At 33.2% G+C, this 25,426-nt stretch overlaps 2 protein-coding genes and 2 long non-coding RNA genes across 5 annotated transcripts; 1 reads left to right on the top strand and 3 right to left on the bottom strand.

Annotated features, from left to right (window-relative positions):
• Positions 1 to 714: 714 nt before the first annotated feature.
• Positions 715 to 20,517, bottom strand: LOC134257277 (uncharacterized). The gene is made up of 4 exons (XM_062739916.1): positions 20,410 to 20,517; positions 2,264 to 2,399; positions 1,913 to 1,959; positions 715 to 1,325 (listed from the first exon to the last, which is right to left on the bottom strand). The coding sequence occupies exons 2-4, from the start codon at positions 2,344 to 2,346 to the stop codon at positions 715 to 717; spliced, it is 741 nt and encodes a 246-aa protein (XP_062595900.1). The 5' UTR covers positions 2,347 to 2,399; positions 20,410 to 20,517.
• LOC134257274 (uncharacterized) lies at positions 9,365 to 10,599 on the bottom strand. Its single transcript, XR_009989889.1, has 3 exons — positions 10,491 to 10,599; positions 10,105 to 10,166; positions 9,365 to 9,711 (listed from the first exon to the last, which is right to left on the bottom strand). It is a non-coding gene; the product is annotated as an uncharacterized LOC134257274 (long non-coding RNA).
• On the top strand, positions 13,885 to 17,644 carry LOC134257275 (uncharacterized). 2 transcript variants are annotated; one of them, XM_062739915.1, is made up of 10 exons: positions 13,885 to 14,173; positions 14,529 to 14,621; positions 14,710 to 14,913; positions 15,099 to 15,206; positions 15,323 to 15,494; positions 15,578 to 15,663; positions 15,799 to 15,868; positions 16,135 to 16,856; positions 17,009 to 17,158; positions 17,303 to 17,644. In XM_062739915.1, the coding sequence occupies exons 1-8, from the start codon at positions 14,152 to 14,154 to the stop codon at positions 16,385 to 16,387; spliced, it is 1,008 nt and encodes a 335-aa protein (XP_062595899.1). In that variant the 5' UTR covers positions 13,885 to 14,151; the 3' UTR covers positions 16,388 to 16,856; positions 17,009 to 17,158; positions 17,303 to 17,644. The 2 variants fall into 2 exon arrangements, with proteins under 2 accessions (XP_062595899.1, XP_062595898.1); XM_062739914.1 differs by having other exon boundaries at positions 13,886 to 14,197.
• Positions 20,518 to 20,541: 24 nt separating the features above from the next.
• LOC134257276 (uncharacterized) lies at positions 20,542 to 20,914 on the bottom strand. Its single transcript, XR_009989890.1, has 3 exons — positions 20,899 to 20,914; positions 20,646 to 20,707; positions 20,542 to 20,555 (listed from the first exon to the last, which is right to left on the bottom strand). It is a non-coding gene; the product is annotated as an uncharacterized LOC134257276 (long non-coding RNA).
• Positions 20,915 to 25,426: the final 4,512 nt, after the last annotated feature.

Below are 25,426 nucleotides of genomic sequence, written 5' to 3'. Positions count from 1 at the left end.
TAGAGATAGCTTTTAAAATATAGAGCAAGTTTTCACCGGCGATTAGTTTTGTGCATCAAGGCTCGCAAAATAATTTAATATTTCAGCAATCTAACTATCGTTTGGTAAAGGTCTGTAGCAACGGCTTTTAATGTGTTTGTGTGTGTGTGTGTGGGGGGGGGGGGGGGGGGGGTTGACCAAAAAATTCTGCGTACTACAGCTGTGCTACTCGTGAACCATCAGATCTCCATTTTTCCCATGATGAATTTCCTCCGTATTAATCCAGAACAGTGTGAATTACACGTATCAAAATAACTCGATTTTTTAAACTGACAAAAACTATATAAAGGTCGCTAATCGCAGATAAAATTTCACAATTTTGCTTTGAGACTACAATCAGTTTTAAGTGCTAGGTAGATCATTGTAGTAAAAGTGAAAAAACCTACACGAATATTCCCTACACCTACAAATTTTCTTAATTGAATATCAGTTAGAAAAAACATGCATATGGTCCACGTATTGCAGTCCTTTTTTAAAGGACAGCAACTTGTATACTTGTAATTTATATAGACACTCAACGCAGTTTTAAGATTTTAATATTTTTTTTTTTAACATTTTATGATATTTATTTGATAATTTTCATATTTATTAATTCTTTTGCTTCAACAACAAAGTACAAATCATGTATTTATGATTGAACTGTTTCAGTTTTTCACATATTATCCTTGGCAAAATCTAATCTTTTTCATTCAACTCCAAGTTACAATATGCAGAATCAAGTGACTCCCTTTGTATGTCAATCTTACTATTACTAGTGTCAGAGCAAGTTTCATCTATATTGGTGTATGTTGGTAGGTCTGCATTACTTTGATCTTCATTACTTATGCTTTCATTTTCAGTTTTAATACAGTCAAGCTCCCTTTGTTTATCCATTTTTCCTTGTCCTATTTGTATTGAGTTTGAACCTGAAACTAACAGTGTGTCCTCTAGAACAAGGGAAACATAGCTACTTTCTTCTTCAAAGTCCTCATGGTTGGTATTTGCGCATCGATGTGGTGCCATTATATCTAACTTGCTGTAGTTTTCATTGGTATTAAGCCTTTGGGGTGACTTGAACTTTTTATGAAAATCTAAATGATTGTAATCGTCTGAGTATCTGTCGCATCGGCTATTTCCATCCAAAAGTGACTGAGACCTTCGAAGCTTTCTTCTTGAGATTTGTTGTGACTTTGTTGATGGCCGAGTGTTTCTCTCCATTCGACGGAAGTCCGTGGACGTTGTAGGAAGTTGATTATCTGGCTCAATATACAATAGTTCCATGAAACTATAACCAGTATGCCCGTGTTCTGAATTATGAAATGTTTCTGAATAAATAAACACATCCTTTTACCATATATTTTTTATTATTCCAGAGGATATTTATTATCAGTTTCTTTCAAATTATTTACAGATATAGTACATAAATGGATTATTTTTTGCATCCCTAAATTCAGAACTGTGGTCTTAACAATAGACACTTACATCTTTTAAACAAGCGTTGACTTGTTATTAAATATGTCTTGTCTTTATTTTCTTATATTGAAAGCTAGATGCAGTTTTACTTTATTATTTAGAAAAATATTATGCCTAGAGACACATAAAAGTAGCATATTTGAACAGATTTAATAATCTTTTAATATATAGATGATCCTATTGTCGCAGTGGTTTTAAAGGCGGAAAGTAATCAGGTACAGCAAGCAAACTTTAAAGAATGATCGCTCTAATAGATCAAGCTAAGTTCGAAGACATTACCACTCTTTACAGGTTTGTAAAATTCTTGTTATAAACCCATCTTGAGCCATTTTCCATCTTTGCAAATATTGAAATCTGTTTTAACAATTTATATTCTTTTAATTGGAGATATTTTCATCTTTTCGTCCACTATCTACTTTACCTTCAGCGTTCCTGTTTCCCTTGCCATTAGCGTCTCGACATATATACCTAATAATTATGTAAATATGCGAATATCTTTTAATTCATTTATTTCCAAATAACAAAGGGACAAATAAATAATTCACTGAAACATATCAATATTAAAGTAGGTAGGTTGCCGTTTTAAATTATAAATTTTGCATTTGACCATTTCTTCATCCTTAGAATTTTTTTTTTTTTTTTTTTTTTTAAATTTAACATACATTTATACTTATTTTGCATTGTTAACTAAGCATTGATTTAAACCTAATGCACATTATCTATGGATGTACATATACCTTTTTGTAAACTGCTAACGTAGAATACAACATACCGTTTACACAAGAAACCCAAAATAATCCAAATAGCTGATGTCACGCCTATGGATCCGGCTGCTATTAGAACTAATTGGTGCATTCCAAACGCGTTATTGTTTTCACATGTATCAATGTATCCATCTTCCTGGTTATCTAGTTATTAATTACGCTAGTTCTTTTAACCGTGAAATAAAATATGCTAGCTATTCAAAATTATTCCACAGTCTGTGTATGACAATGATATAGAGCATATCATATCATGATAAGTATTTTGTGAAAATTATACATGCAATTATATTTCAATATCAATGCTTAAAAGAGTTTTTTTTTTCTCAAACGTTATAGATAAATCTTTCATTTATTTTAGTGTTAAAGTGTCATTTCAATGTCACTTACATGTATCCTTTCCCTTAAATATTTGAAACCCTGGTGTTGTTTTCAATGATTATTTCAAGGTAAATTCTTTTCTCTGCCCTCTTTTAAATAAGATTGATGAAGTTTTGAGTCTTGTTTCTCAGTTTTGAAAATTAAAATACAATAGTAATTATTGCAAATAATTTCATTTATGTGACATGTTCTTGTTTTATTATGTTATTATAAAACAGTGTCTGTATTGGACTTAGTTTTATACTAAGTAGCTATTCGGTTCCTTTTTTGAACTAATTTTACCCTTTTCCACGTGATCATTATTGATCCGTTTACCAAACGAGAAAGCATGGTTTATTGAACTGCTGAATTTTTCGAATTTATACCATATTTCCCAAAGAAAATCCTACAACTTTTGTTGTGATGCCTTTTGGAGATTTCGGACGATGTGATCTGCTTGTTATTTGCAGAAAAACGTCTGTAAAGTGAGTTTTTGTTGCGAAATCGGCCTTGTAAAATTTACATGCGGGCATTAAGCATGCTGAGGAAGTCGCAATTCAGGACGACCAAAATACTTTACATGCGATTCTTACATGGATATTCTATTACTACGAGTCGTCTGGGGAATTATATGGTCAACTGAAGTAAATTTGGTAAACGATCGATAAACAGTGTCAGTGTATGTACAGTGGTGTAAAATATGTAGTAAATAATGTCGGGCTCGAGATCCCGAAAACTCTTACATGAACTATGTCAGCTGTAAACATAGACCCTTCGCTGTAGGTCTCTGCTATAAACAATAATATACAATTACATTATAGACCTGACAGTGTATAGACTTTTTCCCGGGAGGTTTTTGCAACTGGTCGTCAGTGATTCACCTACATCGTTAATCCTAACACCGTGATCAGGCCTGGAGATTTTATCAATCACACCGGTAACTTCATTCCTTTAGGAACTTTGCCTATTTACGGTGATTTGCAATTTGCTGAGCTTAGAAAATGCGCATCTATGTAATAACATCATTTTTATTAACTGTCCATCCAAAATATCACAAGACAGTTTGCTTCTTACATTCACCTTAGCCGGGGAATAAGAACCTGTTTGTTACAGTGGAAACCTTTCACTTCTTCAAGGACTTGAATGTCAGAATCATCTACACAAACCAGATATTGATGAGTGAATATAAACAGCTCAGCAGTGACGAGTGTTACCTTTTTACAAGTTTAATATGAGATCTCCATTGATGCTGATGTAGTATTCACTTTACACTCCTGCATTCCCAGTATAAAACAGGCCAGTATAGTATAGTACTTCTGATGAAGTCATGTGTTATCCATTAACATTAAGTTAATTAGCTCATAATTAAAGGCTTAAGTTTTTTGGTTCCTTATATAATTTTGCAATATTTTTACCAATACAGGTATTATACTTGGTAACAAATTCTGCTTTTCCTTTTAAGAGTTTGAACAATGAATGATCTTACTCAAGTTTACTCAAGTTGTTCATGGAGCCAAAAATATTGTTTGGAGTTAGTTGCCTATATGATGTTGGTAAAATATTGTCATTATATGGGTACACAAATCGTGTATGATTCAAACTTTCAATTGTTGAATCAAGATATAGTGTACGTGGGACCACATACACATTTATCACATAAACTGCAGGTCATAGGCACAGCTTGTATATAGGTAGAACGATTTACATGATTTAATGCTGATATAGTATTGTTGCTAAGGGTGCACACCATAGTTTCAGGTGACCTTTTACTGAGAATTAGTGTAGAGTGAGGTCCACATACACTACTTATGTTTACCATGCAAACCCACCACTGATTTACACGTTATGTTGTATTTTATGATTGTGAAGGACCATATTCACATTCATTTCACTGACACATTTGGTTGACTCTTGTAGGAACATGTACGCATATTTTGTGGACATGTGCAGAACAATATGCATATGTATTTTGTTGACATGGACAAGACCATGTGCACATGTATTACCTTTTGACTCATGAAAGATTATATGCACATGCATTTTGTTGATCTGGGCAGAATTATATTCACATGTATTTTGTCGACTCATGCAGAACCATACATAATAATGCCAAATTGACATACATTTTGTTTTGTTGACTTGTACGCAACCATATGCACATGTATTTTGTTGACTTAGTCACTTGTGCAGGACCATATGCATATGTATTTTGTTGACTTAGTAACTTCTGCAGGACAATATATGCACATGCAAGTTGTTGACTCATGGAGGTCCCTATGCACACATTTTTGATGACTTGTGTAGGACCATATACACATGAATTTTGTTGAACTTTGCAGGGAAAAATGTGCAGGATCAGATGCACTTGTGTTTGTTGACTTGTGTAGGACCATATGCACATGTATTTTATTGGATTGTGCAGGACCATATGCAGAGTAATGCACTTGTGTTTGTTGATTTGTGTAGGACCATATACACATGTATTTTATTGGATTGTGCAGGACCATATGCACAATAATGCACTTGTGTTTGTTGATTTGTGCAAGACCTGCATGGTAGTATATTATGACATGCAAATTTTGAAGTGCTTTTTTGGTAATATAATGTTATAATGAGAATAATTTATGCTGCATATATGTAGACATATTCTCATGTTGGAATTTACATAACCTGTTATTCCCTGTTGATTTATTGCAGCTGTGCAATACCCAAAGTAAAATAATTATGTCATTCTCTAAGAATTTATCTTGCATGTTCTGATTGTTCAGTTGTATAGGACATGGCTTAAAATATTGATTTAGATCAGAGCACTTGATTAAAAAAAAAATGAATATCATATACTGGATAGTAGTTTACACTTTTATTTTTCCAGAGTTACCTATCCCACCAAATTAGAAACAGACACTATCCACACTGGGTAACACTTGCAGAAACTATATGGGCCATGTGGAAACAACAGTCAGAAATCAGATATGCATGCACAGACAACACAACAGTGGACAAACAAGTGCCCATTACCAAGGACATTGCCTCAACATAGCAAAGTATTGTGGCAACAGCCACTTTAAGTTTGGGTGATGTATTGGTTCATGTTTCTGGGGACTGCTCTGTCAACAAGTCCATTGAGTAAGATAATATCAGGATAAAATGGTTTTTCACTGAATTCAATAGTTTCTGTAAAAAAAAAAAATATATATATATATATATATATCCTAATTTTGAAATAATGATTTTTATACACTTCATGTCTTTTATCAGTACATGAAGCAAACTTTAGTCAATTCTTCTGAAACAGGGGTTAGAGATATGCAGCAGGGCCCAAAATTATGAATTCCAATCACTTTAACTCAATTGACCGATGCATAAAAAAAAACACACACACACACACACATAAAAAAAAAACTTTAATCTAAAAACTAACCTTATTCAGGATAAAGAGATTCATTTGAATATTTCAAAGCTTTGATCAAGATCTAGTAAACTGAAAGTCATATCAGAGGGATATTTACAAGTTTTATGTCAGATAGTACTAAACTACCTAAAATAAAACTTTCTAGAAATCAAAGAAGACTTAGGGTGATCATAGGATCATTAATATATATATTTTTAGATGGAAAAAGAAAGAAAATGGTAAAATCACAGGTCCTTTAAAAGAAACACATTTTGTGAAATCATATCTTCTATAATAGTTGTTCTACAAAATATGAAACAAAGGGTGAACACAGTTCATGGATCATCTCTATAATCAATCTCTGCAGAGCTCAGTAGCCGTCGAGCGGGACCATACGTTTGACAAATGCAAATTACTGTAGCATAATGGTATCCTAATGAGGATTTACTGTCATGCAGGAAAAAATACATGCTTATTAACCCTGCAATTTCTATTGATGATGCTTTTAAGCTTATGCATTCGATTGTTGTATGCAATGTTGTTTCACTATACATGGGGCCATACATGTTAAGAAAGTTGCATCACTTGGTATATGGAATATCTCAGTTAACACAGGACCATATGTGTTAAGTTGTTGCATCATGTTGTATATAAAAATATTTCTCTAAACACGGGACCATACGTGTTTAGAAAGAAGATGTTTAGTACATGAAATGTTTGACTAAACACAGGCCCATATACATGTTTAGTATGTTACATCATGTAATAGATATTGGCTAAACACAGGACCATATGTATTTGAATAATTAGATCATCTTGTACATGGAATGTTTCACTAATACGTGTTTAGTGGGTCACATGTTGTAAATGGTAGATTTTCTAAACACGGGACCATACGTGTTTAGTGATTCACATGTTGTAAATGGAAGATTTTCTAAACACGGGACCATACGTGTTTAGTGATTCACATGTTGTAAATGGAAGATTTTCTAAACACGGGACCATACGTGTTTAGTGGGTCACATGTTGTAAATGGAAGACTTTCTAAACACGGGACCATACGTGTTTAATGGGTCACATGTTGTAAATGGAAGATTTTCTAAACATGGGACCATACGTGTTTAGTGATTCACATGTTGTAAATGGAAGATTTTCTAAACACGGGACCATATGTGTTTAGTGGGTCACATGTTGTAAATGGAAGACTTTCTAAACACGGGACCATACGTGTTTAATGGGTCACATGCTGTAAATGGAAGATTTTCTAAACACGGGACCATACGTGTTAAGGAATTTATACCACTTTGTTTATGCTATATGTCACTGAGCACGGGGCCATACGTGTTGAGGCAGTTTCATTACTTTAAATATACACAGTATTTATTAATTTATTTGAAATGTCTCTTGTTGACATCAGTTACCAATAGTATATCAGAGCGTTATACCATATGTATGACATTATCTGTATTGTTTGATTCCGCCAAGCCAAGCCAGAAGTTGTCTGTTGGTTCCTTATACCTATCCTCACAAATTTAAACCTTCAGTTTGGTAATCTGTTTTTCCTCTCGAGTGGTCAGAAGTTTTCTGCAGTTAAGAGGAACATTTTTATAAGTTTGACATCTCGGTTGACTGGTCAGAAGTTGTCTGCAGTCATGTGACACATTTTATGCAGCATGGTGTATGTTTGACACCTTTGTTGACTGCTTCAGAAGTTAACTGTCTGCAGTCACGAGGCATATTTTTATGTCTATGCAGCATGGTGTATGTTTAGCAACTTTGTTGACTGAACAAAAGTTGCCTGCAGTTAAGAGGCACTTTAAGGCTGCATGGTGTTTGTTTGATACCTTTGTTGACTGGTTAGAAGTTGTCTGCAGTAAATAGGCACATTTTGATGCAGAATGGTGTAAGTTTAACAACTCTGTTGACTGCAGCATGGTGTATGTTTGATACCTTTGTTGACTGGTCAGAAGTTGTCTGCAGTCAAGAGGCATATTTGATGCAGAATGGTGTAAGTTTAACAACTTTGTTGACTGCAGCATGGTGTATGTTTGATACCTTTGTTGACTGTTCAGAAGTTGTCTGCAGTCAAGAGGCACATTTTGATGCAGAATGATGTAAGTTTAACAACTTTGTTGACTGGTCAGAAGTTGTCTGCAGTTGACAAGGTCATTGTCCATGATTATAAATTCCCATTTTGCTGTCTGGTTAATATTTACTACAGACAGGTGTTTTGTACACTTTTAAAAATTATTTGATGTTTTGCCCTTTTATAAGGGGGTCAACTTAAAATGCATGTATATTGTACCTTGTGAAAGATTACAGGGTTGGAATTATTATTCTAGTCTGGTTGACCCCCCTTTTGCCTATGTACATCATGTTACAATGTCATTATGGTCCTGGGGGTCAGATTGTGTAATATTTTGACTAAGATGTGTAATACTCTATATTTGAGTCCTCCTTTTTCTGACCCCCAATTTGTTAAATGTGTTTTACTTTTCCGTTATTTACTTTAATAAATGACATATTTCACTTCAGCATGATGTTATTTGTTTTTGCCTGTTTATCAAAAAACAAGCTCAGTCGTTTGGCAGGAGAACTAAGGAACATAAATGTATTTTATTTTTGTATCAAAATACGTTATCAGACTGTATTTGATACAGAGTTATATGATGAGTGATCTGAGATGCAACAGCCGGGAATAAAGGCTGAGCGTGCATGGTTCTTTCTACTGTAGATCACTTAATTTTCGCGACACCTTATTTTCGCGAGAGATTCATTGACTCTTTATAAGCGAGACAAAATTTTCACGAATTGTGGTCATTGCTCTATATAATCTTAAGAAATTGTATTTTACGCGAGATTGAAATTTTCGCGAGCATACCCTCTCGCGTAATTACGCGAAAATAAAGTTCTCGCGAATAAAAAGTGATTTACAGTATTTCAAAAACATTTTTATCATCATTTAGCCAAGACCATGTAGTTTCGAGGGTTGTTCGAAAAGTACGTGGTTGATGCCAGTCTTCATAATACTACTTTAGGAAATTTACCAGCTGTACGACTCGCCTGTGAATTTTTTAATTGTTCCACTTAACCTTCTTAGAGTTTATTCAGGACTTTTTCCCCAAGTATATCATAAAATTGCGACACGAACTTCTGCTCCGTGGGGTTATACAACATCATCCTTTTGTTGTTAACTGTGGGGGCTACCTATCTTCTCTAATTGATTTCCTTTTAATGAAGCAAAATATTAAGCCATAATTTTGAATATGAATAAATGCAACACTTCTTTCTTTAAAACTTGAAGGTTTTTTTTTGTTAAATTTTACATAGAATATGACTACAGACATTATTTAGAGTACTGTTTGTAAATTATTTGATTTGACCTGCATTGCGATCCCATTTTTGCAGACTTTAATTCTGGATAAGTTTGAAAATCATGAAATTGAAAAAAAAAATAGTAAAAATGATTTCATTTTCTACAAATTTGGATAACATGTGACGTTTTATAAAATAAAAATTATGACAGAAAACGAGCATCTATCAGAAAAATCCACTTACGTATCTGATTACTATATCTTTCGATACATCCTAACTTGGCGTCACACAAATGTGTATCACTAGTGCAATTACACCTTTTGCGACAGCCATGACCATAAAATCCAATAAAACACGGTGTAGAACAGTTTTTTCCAAAATATCCAATGCAAGCTGAAATTATACAACGAGTATTAGTTGAAAACGAAAATGTTTTGATCTATGGTCGATATAATGACTTGGTCATCAAATACAATTTATCATTGAGTCAAATGCTAACTAATGTTTTTTGATACTTATTTATACTATTGTTAGTCCATTATTTATACACTATATTGACAACGGATTCTTCTGTTGTTTTCCTGATGATGACAAGGAGCACACGGCAAGTGTGAACGGTCGTTAGGGGATGCTTAGTCATCCATGGCACCTGATCCTACCGATCTGTTTTTGCTCTGCAACTATTTTTGTGTTGTTTAATGGACTTTGATATTGAATACTATTCGTTATCTCCATATCCTTCATTAAATAATTAAATTTAATAAGATGTAAAAGATATCTACTTACGTTTGCATAAACCTGATATTGTTCTTTTATAATCTGCACAGCACTCAGGTGTTCCAGTTGAACTAAAATTAATAATTAATGAGATAATTATAAGCGATATCACGATTTTTTAAGTTTCTGATAAAGTTGTTAAGAATTTTTTTCTGTATCTGTAAAATTTCCATTGTTTATATGACGTCAAAACAACCGATCAAAACAAATCGCTGATTTTCTAGGAAAGTTGAAAAATAATAAAAATCGGTCTGCATTTTCTGTGGAAAGAGAAAGTGGGAAACTACACAGCATAACCTTTTGTCAAATTGTCATTTAATGTTTAGCAGGTTTCAGAAAGATAAATCAATAAAATCAAGAAAGATGAAGAACATACGGTAGTTGAAAAATCTTACTCGTTAATACATGTGTCCTCATCTGCATAAGAAAAAGAGATGAAGCACAAAACAAAAATGACAGCAACGCACATTGTGTTGGACAACATCTGCAAATATGCAAATAAATTCTAATGTTGAATCACACCGACTGTGTACTTAATTTATATATATGCGGAAATTCATAACTTTATACTTTGGACGATATAATCCTCTTGAAATTTAAGCAACAAGAAGATACTGAAACATGAATTTAGATCACTATTCCATTATATTGAACATTTTTATTTAATTATCAAAAATGAAAGAGGATGGCTCCGTATTTATCATCATTTATAATCATTAAGTATAATATATCACATTTTGTGATCAAAAATGTAAACACACCTGCTACAGTTTTTCAAATCTGCAATCTGCGCTGCCACAAAGTTCATGAATAAAATTGTACTTTGAATATCCACCATTAAATTAACAAATTATAAATTGATTAGGTAAACATAACATTCTGTGATATTATTTTTGTATTTAAAAAAATACAAAGGGTCTAGCATTTCGTATGTAGCCTTCAGTTTAACGACCAAATAAAAAATATATATGAAATTCAGAAAACCCATCATTGTCTGTCAGAATTCTATCAATTTGGACGAAGACCTAGATACAATGAAGCGTTGTTTTGTTGTTTCATGGTCTTTTGGGCTCGAATTTTGTATTTTATCTTCCTTCATGTTTCGTGAAATCGCAAACTTGCCGTTGACCTATAATAGGTACCAAGGGCCATTGAGCAGTGAGAGATGTTTTTATGCCAGCGTCTAATACGACAGAGGACCTCGGTTTTTACGGTTTGTTCAAAGGAATATCTTCCACGCTCCACGCACCTTAGTTGGATTCGATCCCAAGTCTTAAGAATTAACTCCATACACCTCAACTCTAGAGCAGACGCTCTCCCGATTCACCAAACAGACGTCGACTCTATTTTGTCTCTTATTTCACTGGAATTGACATATGAAAGTTGGTATAATTGTTAAAGATAAAACACCGTCAATAAATCAACATGTCAAGATTAAGGCCTTTTCACAATTGGCGCACGAGCAGAAGCGACCGAAAAATTTTGTCTAGGATCGTAAACTGTTGCCAAAATAATCGCATATGAAAAAGTGTTCGTACGAAATGCGCACGATTTAAAGTGACTGTTGTGCATTAAATCTTGCGATATATCTTGCGTCTATACGCGACTGTTGTAGAATGAAAGCGAGTGTTGTAAGAGCATGCGATAGGATTGCACGACTGATCAGGTAATCGGACGATTGAACGTGCGACAATACTATTGGACGTGCGGTGCTCGTGCGCTCATGCATTCCATCGTACGAATGTTCGTGCGAATCAGAGGGCCGGGTATATATACCACCCGTTTCCGACGCTCTTCAATTGACATAGTTAAGATGCTTATAATTATACATGGTATAAATACATGTTGCAAAGAATGGCAATTGAAGGTGATAAATCAAGCAATGATAGTAAAACGTTGCAGGATTACATGAGACATGTTGAGCAACAGTCTCATGGTCGCAAAACACACGCAAAGACAGCTGCGATTCATCTTACGATCTTTAAAAATCGTACATCACTCTTACGAGTACATAAAATGTTGTAAAACATTCGCACTAACTTTCGTGCGTTGAATTGCGATAATTTGGATCGCATTTGGTCGCGTCTGAATAGTGTGCATGTTGACTATTTTGAAGAGACTTGATGCGACCACTAAAACACATGCAATGAATGCGAGACATCGTGCAACGTATGCAAGAGCTCGTGCGAAGCTAAACTTTTCCGATCGCAAAGTGTTGTAAAGTGCTCGTGCGCCAATTGTGAAAGGGCCTTTAGGGTCACAGCAAGTGTTTTCTCCAGTTAGTCAGCATTTTACTTAATTTCTATTTCAAAAATATAAGCAACGGAATAAAATTATACCCAGGCTAGATATTTAAAATGTTTTATTATTTGGGTAGTTATAAATTTCATAGTTTTTTGTGAAGTCGATGTACAAATCATAAGATTGATTTATATGCTTTATTTTGATACATCGGATTACTTTTTTAATTTGAATTCATATCGCCATCTGTGGAATCAAGTGAATCACATTTCATATACGGCAAACTATTGCTAGTGTTGGTACAGATTTCATCCACATATGATATGTCCACACATTTTTGCTTGTGTGCGTAAGGTCAGACCATGAAACAAGCCTTATCTCGTTCAAAACAAGTGAAACATACCTATTCTCTTCTATAATTTTTTCCAAACTTGGTGTTCTTGCAGGGATGTGATGTCGTTGCATTCAATTTGTTGTAGTTGCCATCGGTAACAAACCTCTTAGGTATTGTTGAATTGCTATAAAACTCTAATTATATAAGAGATTACAGTCGTCAGAGTACCTTTCAAATCGTCTGCTTCCATCTAAAAGCGACTGGGACCTTGGAAGCTTCGTTCTCAAGGTCTGTTGTAATTTAGCGGACGGTAAGATCTAGTCGGATTAGTACTTCTCTCGATTTGATCACTATCTAAAGAATTTATGGATGATTCTCTTTCTGGTCGGACGTGCTGTGATTTATTTAAACTGTTTCCAGAATGCTAATTCTTTAAAACATGGATTTATGCCACAAACAAAGCTGCGAAAGTACAAGATATCAGATTCTTATCATTGACAAACATACTGAACTGATCTGTTTCTTGATTCTAAAAAACTGAGGGCATTAGAAGTCATAAACCCAGGAACGTATAGGTCTGAAACAAATTTTTGCATCATACTGAGGTCGTTAAAGAGAATGATTAACTAAAAAAAATATTCTTGAAAAATCTTTTTTCATAATTTTACAATCTCGGTAAAGGTCATTGTAAACAGATTAATGTTTGAGTTAAATTTCCTTACTTTCGATGGTCGCATTAAGGCCAGATGATACAAAAATGGATGTCTGGATTGGTATATATTTTTGGCTTAATTTTATTGCAAACATTTTATTTGGGATTTTTTATATATTCTTAAAACATTTTTTTCCTTTACTAATTCAGATTCCCTTGTCACTTTCCTGTCCACTTCTATAGGTGTACCTGAAAGAGAATTTTCATTTATTTTACTTTGAAGAAATTTCAAATCGGGTGGAATCGAATGAATTTTTTCATTTGATTCTACTTTGTTTTTAAAAAGAAATGTATGGAATTTCCTGAATGTGATGTCAAAAAATTTCTATTAAACACATTATTGATATACCTAGTTTCATAAATAATATAGACATAAATCTTCGGTAGAATGCTGACGTAAAATTTAACATACCATCGGCATCTGCAAAAAAACCCCAAAGTAATCCTATGGATCCAACTGCTAGAAGATTTAAGGAGGCTCGATACACCACTTTTTGATGACGTAGTACACAAAAAAATACACCTCCATTGATTCGGTCTTTTTTGTAGTGGGGGCGAATTGTATATGCACTGCTCTTTTAAAAAGGAGGCAAAAAGCTTCCATCGTGATCTGAATCTTTAAAGCGTTTCATAAACACGGTTTCTATTATGCTTCACAAAAGAAAAAAAATACACAGAGAACGAAAACAAACTGGTTTGTGATCTGCGCGATCAGCTGATGCAGTGCCAGTGATGGTCTAAATTGGTGATCGTGTGGTTCTTAAATACCATGGACGAGCCAGACCATATAAGTAATGACCACTGTTATAGCAAAGGTATGACATTCATTTCATTAAAGCTAATTTCAGTGCAAATTATTGATTGTATTGTTACAGTACACTGTACATTGTACATGAATATATGTTTTAACATGATAGTTCGCGTGATAGCAAGGCTAAAGTGCTTGTTTTAACTAAATGTATATACCGAGATGTGTAAAATATTGACATAAAGGCCTATATATTAAAACGTTATTAAACCGTTATCTTAAGAAAAATATAGGTTCTTTGCCAAGTTTGCTTTGATGAAAATAAAAATATCCAAGCAGGTACACATTTCACTGTTTAAAGGGACCAAATAATTATATAAGAAGTTTTTTTTCTGTAGGTCTAAAGCGTAGATATTTATTAGATAATGATGCTGATGCTGCTGTTGCTGATGATGTTGACAATACAGAGCATTACCAGCCCTTGTCACCTGGTAATATAAAATATAATGATTTGCAATCATTCTTTTTTTCATCATGAGGTTTATTACAAGTAATAAAAAAACTAATAATTTCATACAGATAATTGTTTTGAAAATGCTGATGAAGAATCAGACATTGAGAGTGATGAGGATGAGGTAGAGCTGGATGAAGGAGAGGGGATTCTGGCAGGCCGCAGAATAGTTGAGCTGAGTTATCTAGCTGAAAAATTAGATGAAGGTTGTTGTAAATGTTCAGCAGAACTTAAACTTTCTTGTTGTGTTGGAGAGCTCAGATATGGTCTAGGTAAATATATTTTAAAAAGTTTTCTTCTATCTCTTTCCATTTCCTATACAAGTAGTGCTAATCCAAGTATATATATATATCAATTAATTAAATGTTATTTTATTTTAAAATGAATAATTTTCAATCAGAAAAATATATTATATAATTACGGTATTCCTTCAAGATTTTAGCAATAATTTTTCTAGGTTGCCTCTTAAAAATTCAGTGCAAGGAGTGTGGAGAAATTAATAATGTTCCTACTGGAAAAAGGCATTGTCAAAATGCATGGGATATAAACACAAAATTGGGTGCAGGTATTGGATTAATTTGGAACAATTTATTATTCAAGTCAAAAAGATGAAATTTTGTAAATTTGGATATATATTTTGATTGTTTCAAAATCAAACCCCAGCCTTTGAATTTTTTCCAGCTGTACTATTTTGTGGCCAAGGAGAGATGGTGATAAATAATTTTCTTGCCACTCTTAATATCCCAACTGTTACATCTGTGACTTTAAAGCGACGAGAGAGAGAGGTTGGCAGTGTTTTTGAAGCCATAGCCAACGAAACATGCAATGATGCTCTAATCGAGGAAAAGAATAAGTAAGAGGGCTATATAAATGAATTATGTATAAAATAAAAATGTTTTCTTAAGCATAGAGTTAATTATTTTCATATAAATTTAGATCACAAGATCCTGAAAATTACTCTGTGTCCTTTGATGCTGGATGGCAGACCAGAGGTAGTGGACGAAACTATGCAAGTTTATCAGGTAACATATGTCTCACTGCTTCTGATATTATCAAACAACATCCAATATGCTTATGTCGAACACACAATATCTGATAACCTTTTAAAACATTTTTGCAATGAAATTTGTAATTCTTTCTTTGTTTCATTTTTCAAGGACGTGCAAGTATGATAGGAAAAAACACAGGAAAAATTCTTTCATATGCCGTTCGTTGTAAGAAATGCAGGTATTGGCTAAATGTTATTTTATGCTATAATGTTTTTAAATTTATTTGTATATTTATTGCGTACTTATCAACTATTTCTTGTGCTCCTGTAATCAGGGATTTAAAGCAAAATCATACTGTACGTGTACGCAAACATTTCGACTTTGCCTATGACTTCTGATAATTTTGTGGTTTCACATTACACATAGTGTATTCCTTGTGGAAAGATCTGTCTTGGGTGCCAGTGTATAATAAGCACATCTTAATATTCTTTTTTTTTCAAACAGATTTTGTGATAATGCTACAGATGCAGAAGTTACAGGACATGATTGCCGAAAAAATTGGGAAAAGTCTTCCAAAGCGATGGAGTGTGATATGGCCTCAGAAATGCTGCATGACTTAAAAGCACGTAATTTCCAAGTAAAAAATCTCATCATGGATAATGACTCAACAACCTTAGCAAAGGCAAAAGCATCATTCGATCCAAATATTCAAAAAATTTCGGATTCTAATCATACAAAAAAAAAACCTTGCAAGTAAATTATATGACATGAAGAAAGAGAAGAAGTATCCTCTGCTAGGCCCTAAAGCAATTCAACATTTATTGAAATGTTTCTCATATGCAGTAAAATCCAACAAGGACACAAGCACTTTGCAGAGAAATTTAGAATCTATTCCTTCACATGTGTTTGGAGACCATAAGACCTGTGAAAGTGAATGGTGCAAGTATCTCCAGGACCCAGACAACTACAAACCAGTACACTTACCATATGGGAAGTATTTGTCTGGTGCGGATTTGTACAAAGACTTGAAGAAAGTGTTTACAGATTTGGCTAAAAATGCAAGCAAACTTTCAAACCTTGGAAGCACGCAGGCAAATGAAAATTTCAATAGAATTGTGGCTTGCAAGAACCCAAAGAATATATATTATAGTGGCTCTGAAAGTACAGCATTTAGAGTAGCAGCTGCTGTAGCCCATAAGAATATTGGACACCTGACCATTGAAAAGGTGTAACTTCTTTTAAAGATAGATATTTTATTAAAGATTACATGTCAGCATATATAATTATTTTTCCATATACATGTACTATAGATTTCTAGGAAATACATGTACACAACTTAGTATTTCTGCACATTTAAATTATTTTGACTTTGTTTTAGGTATATGATACTTTGATGCTTTCACCAGGACTGCATACAAAGGTACATGAGAAGAGAATGGCTAATAGGAGGGATAAAGATCAATCAAGAAAAAGCAGTGCTGATTACAAGAAACGTCGCCATGTACTAAAGAAAATGAAATCAAGCCATGTAAGTTTAAATTTTGATATTTTTGCCTTTCAACATGTAATTTTGTATATCAAAATATAAATTATAATTTAATGTTTTAAAGTTGGTCACATGAATTATGTAAATCTATTTTGTCAAGTTTTATTTGTAATTTTTTATTGAAAGATATCCACCTGTGAAGTAAAAGAGGGGACCACGTATGAATCCGGTATTGGTCTATCAAATAATGAACCTCAAGAAGAAATACCAGACTGTGTACCACATCTGAAACCTAATACTCTGGAAACAGACACAGACTCCAGCTTTGTTTATTTTGACTTGGAAACAACTGGGTTAGGTTTGTATAAACAAGAAAATTGAATAAATTTTCTGAATATTGAGCTAAAAAAATTTCATAGAAATAAAATATAACCTGGAATTTATTAATTTTTAAAATGTATTAATGCTTTATATATGTCCTTATGCATGAATTTTTCTTTCATATCAAAATGTGTATTGTATGCTAACTTCATTGGTGCATCAGCAGAAATAACACAGCTCGCCTGTATATTTGGAGAAGAAACTTTCAATAGGTATGTTCTTCCTTCATCACCTATAAGTGCCAAAGCATCAGCAGTGACTGGGCTTCATGTTGCCAGTGGACAGTTGTTTTATCAGAAAACAAAAGTAGACTCAGTTGATATTCAGACTTGTTTAAAAGACTTTAACATCTGGTTGAAAAAAATTACAAAACCACTTCTAGTGTGTCACAATGGAAAAATGTTTGATTCTGTTGTTTTGATGAGAAGTATCATGCAATATCCAGAAAGTGGGTTAAAAACAACAATAGCTGGGTTTGTAGATAGTCTTCATGTTTTTAAAGAAGTGTTACCAGAAAGACATTCACACAAACTGCAGTCGCTGGTTCTCGATTCCATGGGAATGAATTATAATGCCCATTCAGCACTGGAAGATGTCAAGGCCTTGCAGTCATTGGTTTTATACCACCAGGTATCCAGTGAAGTCATGATCAAGCACAGTTTTAGTGTAGATTTTGTACTTTCATCTATTGAAAACAAGACTAAATCTGATGAATTAATCTCTACACTTGCTCCCCTCTCCTTATGTATCTCAGACTACATGCTAAAAAAAATTGCTAAATCTGGATTGTCTTATGATCATCTTAGACTGGCTAAAGAAAGGGGAGGTTTTGAAGGTTTAGCAAATGTTTTGGGACAAAAAACAGAGACTGGTAGTGTAAGAGTTACAAAGAACAAAACTATTCTTGGGAAGATTTATGACCACTTCTGCTAAATTGTATTTTAATTTTTTTTAGACCAGAACCAGTTTTTTAATTCATTCAAAGTAAAATAATATTTGATAGTTTTATATTTTATTATTAGTATTATATGTTTTAAAGTATATTGTACAATTGCAGATTTTATATTTACCGACTTCATTGAGGAATAGTTCACTGTTTGTGAGTATATTATTTTGAGAAGCCAGGTAGGGTATACTAAATTTCCGAACCTTCTGATATACATCACGTAAGTATTATGTGTGGCGTAATGCTTGTGCCTGCTTTGTCAAATTTTTTTTTGTTTGTTAGTTCTTCTGTGTTTGTTGTACATTTTCTTTTTCTTTTTTTTCTTTTTTTTTTGCAGAATTTGTCTGTTGTAGTTGTTTGTGTCAGTGTATGTATTTGTAGTACATGTAGTTTGTGTATGTGCTTGTAGTACATGTAGTTGCATGCAATTAGCTTTCTAATATTTCATCTTTATATATCACATCAATCATATTCTATTTCATGTTCAACTGTAAATCTAAAAATTACAAAGAACATGGCTTCTGTACATACATTGTGCTTTTTGTATTATTGGGCACTGTAAGTATAATGTGTGTATTTTTTTAAAGAAAGCATATGTGTACTCTGATTGTGTACATACATGTATATAATTTTTTAAAATGTTTTATAACCCTATATTTATCATTTCACAATCCTGCAACTTTTCTCAATTTCATTTTTTTTTTTTGCAGTTCTCTTACAGGTTATACAAATACAGTATGTGATTGGGTTAAATTTATCAAATTATGGCAAAAATACATTTTCTTAATTAATATCTTCAAATTATTTCTTATTCTGAATATAAGATGATTAAAAGTTCCCCAGTGTTTTGAGTCTGGGTGAATTAGGAAAGATAACTCTTACAAGTGGAATTTTCATACCAGCTTTTTTTTTAATTGTAATTTTTCTTTAATTTTAAAATTTTTCATTCAATTTCTCTCTTTCTAATAATTGATATATATTTATTGTCTATTTACAACAGATTTTTCCATTCATTCATGCACAGATAAAGAAGATGGGTACATTATTTGTTTTTGGGATAAAAAAATATTTTTCTAATAAAAATACCATGGCATTTTATGAAGTGTTTTGCTTTTCTTTTCATAACTGAGGAAGATACCCATAGATTGACACCGAAATTTCTGCAATTTTACTGATGAGAAACTTCAAATAACTTATTTTGCTATAATCAGAAAAAAAATTGAAAAATTCATAAAAAATATTTAAAGTACAATAACCTTTATTTGGATATTTGAAATGTACATTATTAATGGTTCTCTAATGAAATATAAAATAAACTGTGGGTGTAATGAGCCACCTTAACCAGAAGCTCATCAACGCGTTATGGTTAACACATGTATTAATGTTTCCATCTCCCTGGTTATCTAGTTATTAATTACGCTAGTACTATCAGCCATGTAAAAAATATGCTAGCTATCAAAGATTATTCCACAGTCTGCGTATGGCAATGATAGAGAGCATATCATATCAGATTAGAAAAATAGTACACAATGTATTTTCTGAAAATTATACATGTACAATATTTCATTGATTATTTTCCGAAAAAAGGGTACTTGACTATTTAAATATTTATACCCAAAAGGAATATTTCTCAAACGTTAGACTCAAACTCCGTTTGTATTTTCAATTATTTATATAATTAGTGTTAAAGTTTAATTTCAGCGTCACTTATCCATTTCTTTTAATACCCGGATGTTTGAAACTCTGGCGTTGTTTTCAATGAATACTTCAATGAAAATCCTTTTTCCACTTCTGTTATAAAGACCAATGAACATTTTTTTTAATCTTGCTTTTCATTTTTTGAAATGAAATATAGAATTTTATGATGGGTGTAAAATGCAGCTTGGACGTTAGAAGTAGTATGTGTACGTCTTACTTTCTCAAAGTTTTTTTTTCATCATTTGACCGAGATCATGTAGTTACTCACGTGTTTGGCTAAAATATCTTTTAATACATCCTTCATTGGCGTCACAGTAATGTGTATCTCTGCTGCATATACACCTTTTGCGACAACCATGACCATAATAACCAAAAGAACACGGGGTTGAACAGTTTCAAAGTATCCAATGCAAGCTGAAATTACACAAGATGTCTAAATTAAAAGAGTTTAATTAAGTTATGTTTATTTTTAAATTCAATAAGATTCATTAGACATATGCTTACGTTTGCATGAATCTGATTTTGTTCTATAATAATCTGTACAGCATTCAGTCATTCCAGTTTCACTAAAATTAACAAATTGGATAATTATATTATAATTTTCACTTAATCGATCGTCATGTAATGCTTATTCCATCATGACACCTGATCCAATGATGATTTTGAGCCCATGTTTGCTATGGTTCTATAGATAAATTGAAAATCAGTTATTCATAAAAACAAGTAAGTGGAACATACTGTAGTTGTACAACCTTACATGATAAAACATTTGCCATCGTCTGCTAAGAAAAAAAAGAGATGAAGCCCGGTACAAAAGTGACGGCAGCATACATTTTAATGGACAAAGTATCCTAAATCAATATATAAACTAGATGCTGTCATGAGACAGTAATACCCGCACTATGGTGTTTGCCTCTAAATGCACACTTCTTCATATTGGGCTTTACCAAGGAAAAAGTCAATATAATTCAATAATTTACATAATACATGTATTCATCAAATTGAACATAATATGCTCAGGTGACCATGTAGCGGCAGATCTGCAGCGTTATGGTTTTATATATTTGTCTTTGACCATAACGCTACAGATCCCCATATGCAAAAAAGGTGCAATTTACGGCGCAATATTTTTTGCGCCCTTTTGGGCAGTTTTTCTCCACTTTCTAGCATTGGTCAATCAACTACCTTTCACTCCCTAATTTTAGACACATTCTGTAGCCAATATGTATATTTTGTCCACCCCCAGCCATGTATAGTCATCTCTACAGGCAATAAACTCGCTTGATGTGAATTTTCAGCAATCTAATAAATAATTTTAATCAAGCGAGTTTATCACGTGTAGAGACGACTATAAAAGGACTGGAGATGGATAAAATATACAGATTAGTTAAACAATGTGCCTAGAATTAGGGAGTGAAAGGTAGTAAATTAACTGATGCTGGAAAGTGGAGAATTTCTCCCCAGAAGTGCGCAAAAATATTGCGCCGTAAATTGCACCTTTTTTGCATTACAGGATCTGTAGCTTTATGGTCAAAGACTAATATATAAAACCATAACGCTACAGATTTGCAGCTAGTGACCATGTGACCCATGGGACTCCATCTTATTGGTATTGCATATTCATAATTGATTACCAGTCGGAAATAAAACAACAGAATTAAATTAATAATGTAAATTAGGTTTGATAAAGGGGGGGCGGGTGTATAAATTTTTGGCACATACTGTATAAGTGGAAATTTTAGCAAAACGCAAATTTAGCGATTTCTTCCTAAAATCTGGTATTTTATTTTTAGCGAGAAGTAATTTTAGCGATTTTAAAATGCTAATTCAAGAAGCTTTTACAAATAATAACCAATTAATTTTCAGCGGTATTCAATTTTAGCGATGTCAGCACCCTCGCTAATAATGCCAAAATTAAATCCTCGCTAAAAATTCTACTTGTACGTAATTGGAACTTTTTAAATCTATTTTCTAATATAGATTAACAAAAAATAATATTATTCAAACTAGTGTAAAGCGTTTTTGATGAATTTTTTCAAAATGTGCAAAGTTTATTTATATTTGATTAGGCAGAAACTTCTTGAAAGCTGCCATATACACAATCAAAATAGTCAACCCGCACCCCTCTCCCATCAACACACACACACAAACACACCTTATTTGCCTGTTTTGGAAATAGGCCTAGATGGCAAAGTTAAAATAAAACATCTTTTGTAAATGATAATTTTCAATTTGTTCTTGCTCTATACATGTATCTGAACACCTGCATCACATTGGGCTTGCGTCACGTACCCAACTTAAGTACTAGTTTTACCATTGGCATTATCATTTTAGATTTCACTGCACGTGCAGTAGGCTACTAATGTGCATCATTGCATATATGTCAGTAGGAATTATTTCATTTTGTGTTTTAACTGGATTATATTTCATGAAGATGACAAGGCCTAAATAATGACAATCGGTAAGTACAAGTTTTGGTATAGATTTGGGTAAAATAGTCTGAAATGCAAACGGTTAGCTTCAAGTTGAAAGGATCAAAGGTCATCCGATGCTACAATAGACGAATTTCACATTCTGAAGAGTTATCCCCCGTTATCAGCGTTACATTCAGTTACAAGATCCGGAATTTTTTTCTGGGAGGGAGGTGGGGGGGGGGTTCCAGACCAGAATTTCCTGAGAAGCAAAAAAAAAAAGTTATGGTTGGGTCTGTTTTCTAGGGTGGAGGGACACTGGCATCCAAAGTCATTTTTATTGACAAATGATCATGTGACTCCTAAATAGTAGGAAACTTTTTTCATTTGACTATATATAATTTTGTTACTTGTGTTTTTATGTTATGTAAATTTAATGGTATAAAGGTTATGAACCCCTAGAGGTCATCCCCACTCTCCTAATGAGCTGGAAATGTTCACAATTTAAATATGACTGCATTAAATTAAATAAAAGTGCATCAATGATAAGATTACTTGACATTTTATTCATGAATTTGTGTCAACCTATGTTCCTAAAATTAGGAATGAAAATCATTCAGAGATGGACCACATTAAACTATTTGTATAAACATTTTTTTAAATGTAAAAACAAGTAGTAGTTTGCATACATGAACAAACAGGGGTCTGGGAATGGGTGAGGGGAATAATCGAGTTAATATTTCTTTACGTCTTAATGATTGAAAACTCCAAAAATGAATGTTGACCTCAAATCTAATTTGTCTTCATTATTTTTCAAGAGGTGGTGTCTCCATATGAGTGAAAAATTCCTGAGAGGGATGTTTAACAACAAACAAAATGACATGAAAACACAATATTGATTTGCGTTAAGAAATATGCAGGGAATTTTTCCATCATAAATCTTCTTCTCAAGAACAGCAAGGGCATTATTGTCCCCCATTTTGGGGAAAGGGAGGGGACATTAAATCTCATTTGTCTGTCAGTCTGTCCATCTTATTGACAGCTAGTATGTGCATCTGTCACAATAAATTTAACCTTGGTCATAACTTTTGAATAATAAGAGATAGTGCTTTCATATTTCACATGTACATTACCACAAAACTTTCTAAATATACTATGATTTTTTAACCCAAGTAAGACCTTGTCCTTTAAGTTTTACCTACTTTCCAAAACATAACATTTTAAATTGATTATTTTGAAAGAGAAAAGAAAGGGCATTCAAATTATACATGTTTATTACATGTGAAAAGACTTTTCTAAATATATTATGACTTTTGACTCTGTGACCTTGACCTAGAAGTTTAACCTACTTTTCAAAAATATTATATTGTATGTATAACTTTTGAATCAAAAGAGATAGGACTTTCATATTTGACATGTACATTACCTGCAATAAAATGTTTGAGAGCATGCTATGATTTTTCCCCTTTGACCCAATTTTCAAAAATTGATCTATGATAGGGGTGCACATTTGACACACAATCTGCCATAAATTATGGCATCCCATTCACTAAAACACAGAAAGCAGAGGACCACAATTCTTTGAATTTGCTTGTATAATCTTGATAGATGGAAACATCCTCATATAATGTAGATTCAAGTTTTTTATGCCACACCATGATTAGGAATACATGTATAGTTTTGTCATGTCCGTCCTCCACCCTTCAATCTGTCTTCACATGATGATACATACTGATGTAAGCTTTACAATGCTTCACTCTTTTTTACCTTGACCTTTCCTGTGACCTTGACCTCACTTTTCTAAAATTAATGTCTAGATCAGTTTTGAATAAACAATTCAAGATATATTTATCAAACTCCATATGCTGATACATACTGCTGAGAGGTATTAATACATCAACTTATTTTGACCTTGAATTTTCCTTTGACCTTGACCTCACTTTTTAAAATATGTGTTTATCTAAGTTTTAAATAAACCATTAATTATAGTTTTATCAAACTTCATATGCTAATAGTAAATTCATACTGATGTAAGCTTGTCAACTGCAACAACATTTTGGCCCCAACCTTTCCTTTGACCTCTCTTTTTTTAGAAAAACTGTTAAGCTCAGTTTCATTAAATAATTCAAGATATTTTTATCAAACATAATATGCTGATATGTATTAGTGAAGCTACTAAATTGCATCAAAAACTTCACCTTGCACATTCCTGTGACCTTGACCTCTATCCTTTTTTATTTGTATTTCGCTTAGTTTTAAAGAAATCATTTAAGACATTTTTAAAACATCATTTTTCAACCCCCATTAGTCCCCCCGGGGCAAAATCAACATTCCAAAACCTTACTGCACATCTACATGACACCACCAACCATCTCCTAAAAGATGATTAGCCTACTGTGTAAAATGTAAGATAAGTTCAGGGAAGACGGGGCTTTTTGAATAAAAAACGTCATTTTTCGACCCCCATTTGCCCCCCCCCGGGGCAAAATCAAAATTCCGAAACCTTACTGCACATCTACATGACACCACCAACCATCTCCCAAAAGATGATTAGGCTACTGTATAAAATGTAAGAGGAGTTCAGGGAAGACGGGGCTTTTTGCATAAAAAAACGTTATTTTTCGACCCCCATTTGACCCCCCGAGGCAAAATTAAAATTCCGAAACCTTACTGCACATCTACATGACACTACAAATCATCTCCCAAAAGATGATTAGCCTACTGTGTAAAATGTAAGAGGAGTTCAGGGAAGACGGGGCTTTTCGCATAGAAAATGTCATTTTTCGACCCCCATTTGACCCCCCGGGGCAAAATCAAAATTCCTAAACCTTACTGCACATCTACATGACACCACCAACTATCTCCAAAAAGATG

Source organism: Saccostrea cucullata, unplaced genomic scaffold, assembly GCF_032062105.1.
Source record: "Saccostrea cucullata isolate Sc308-1 unplaced genomic scaffold, CSIRO_AGI_Scuc_v1 ctg1800, whole genome shotgun sequence".
NCBI classification, from domain to species: Eukaryota; Metazoa; Mollusca; class Bivalvia; order Ostreida; family Ostreidae; genus Saccostrea; species Saccostrea cuccullata.
The sequence above is the reverse complement of the archived record's forward strand: the minus strand, read 5'-3'. Positions and strand labels throughout refer to the sequence as shown.

Excerpts from the sequence above, each read along its gene's own strand:
- LOC134257277 (XM_062739916.1), bottom strand. The coding sequence starts at position 2,346 with ATGCACCAATTAGTTCTAATAGCAGCCGGATCCATAGGCGTGACATCA. Across the intron at positions 1,960-2,263 it reads TTGGGTTTCTTGTGTAAACG|GTATATATGTCGAGACGCTA; the intron begins GTATGTTGTATT and ends CATAATTATTAG. Across the intron at positions 1,326-1,912 it reads GGGAAACAGGAACGCTGAAG|AACACGGGCATACTGGTTAT; the intron begins GTAAAGTAGATA and ends TTCATAATTCAG.
- LOC134257275 (XM_062739914.1), top strand. The coding sequence starts at position 14,152 with ATGGACGAGCCAGACCATATAAGTAATGACCACTGTTATAGCAAAG. Across the intron at positions 15,207-15,322 it reads AAACACAAAATTGGGTGCAG|CTGTACTATTTTGTGGCCAA; the intron begins GTATTGGATTAA and ends AATTTTTTCCAG. Across the intron at positions 15,664-15,798 it reads AAACTATGCAAGTTTATCAG|GACGTGCAAGTATGATAGGA; the intron begins GTAACATATGTC and ends TCATTTTTCAAG.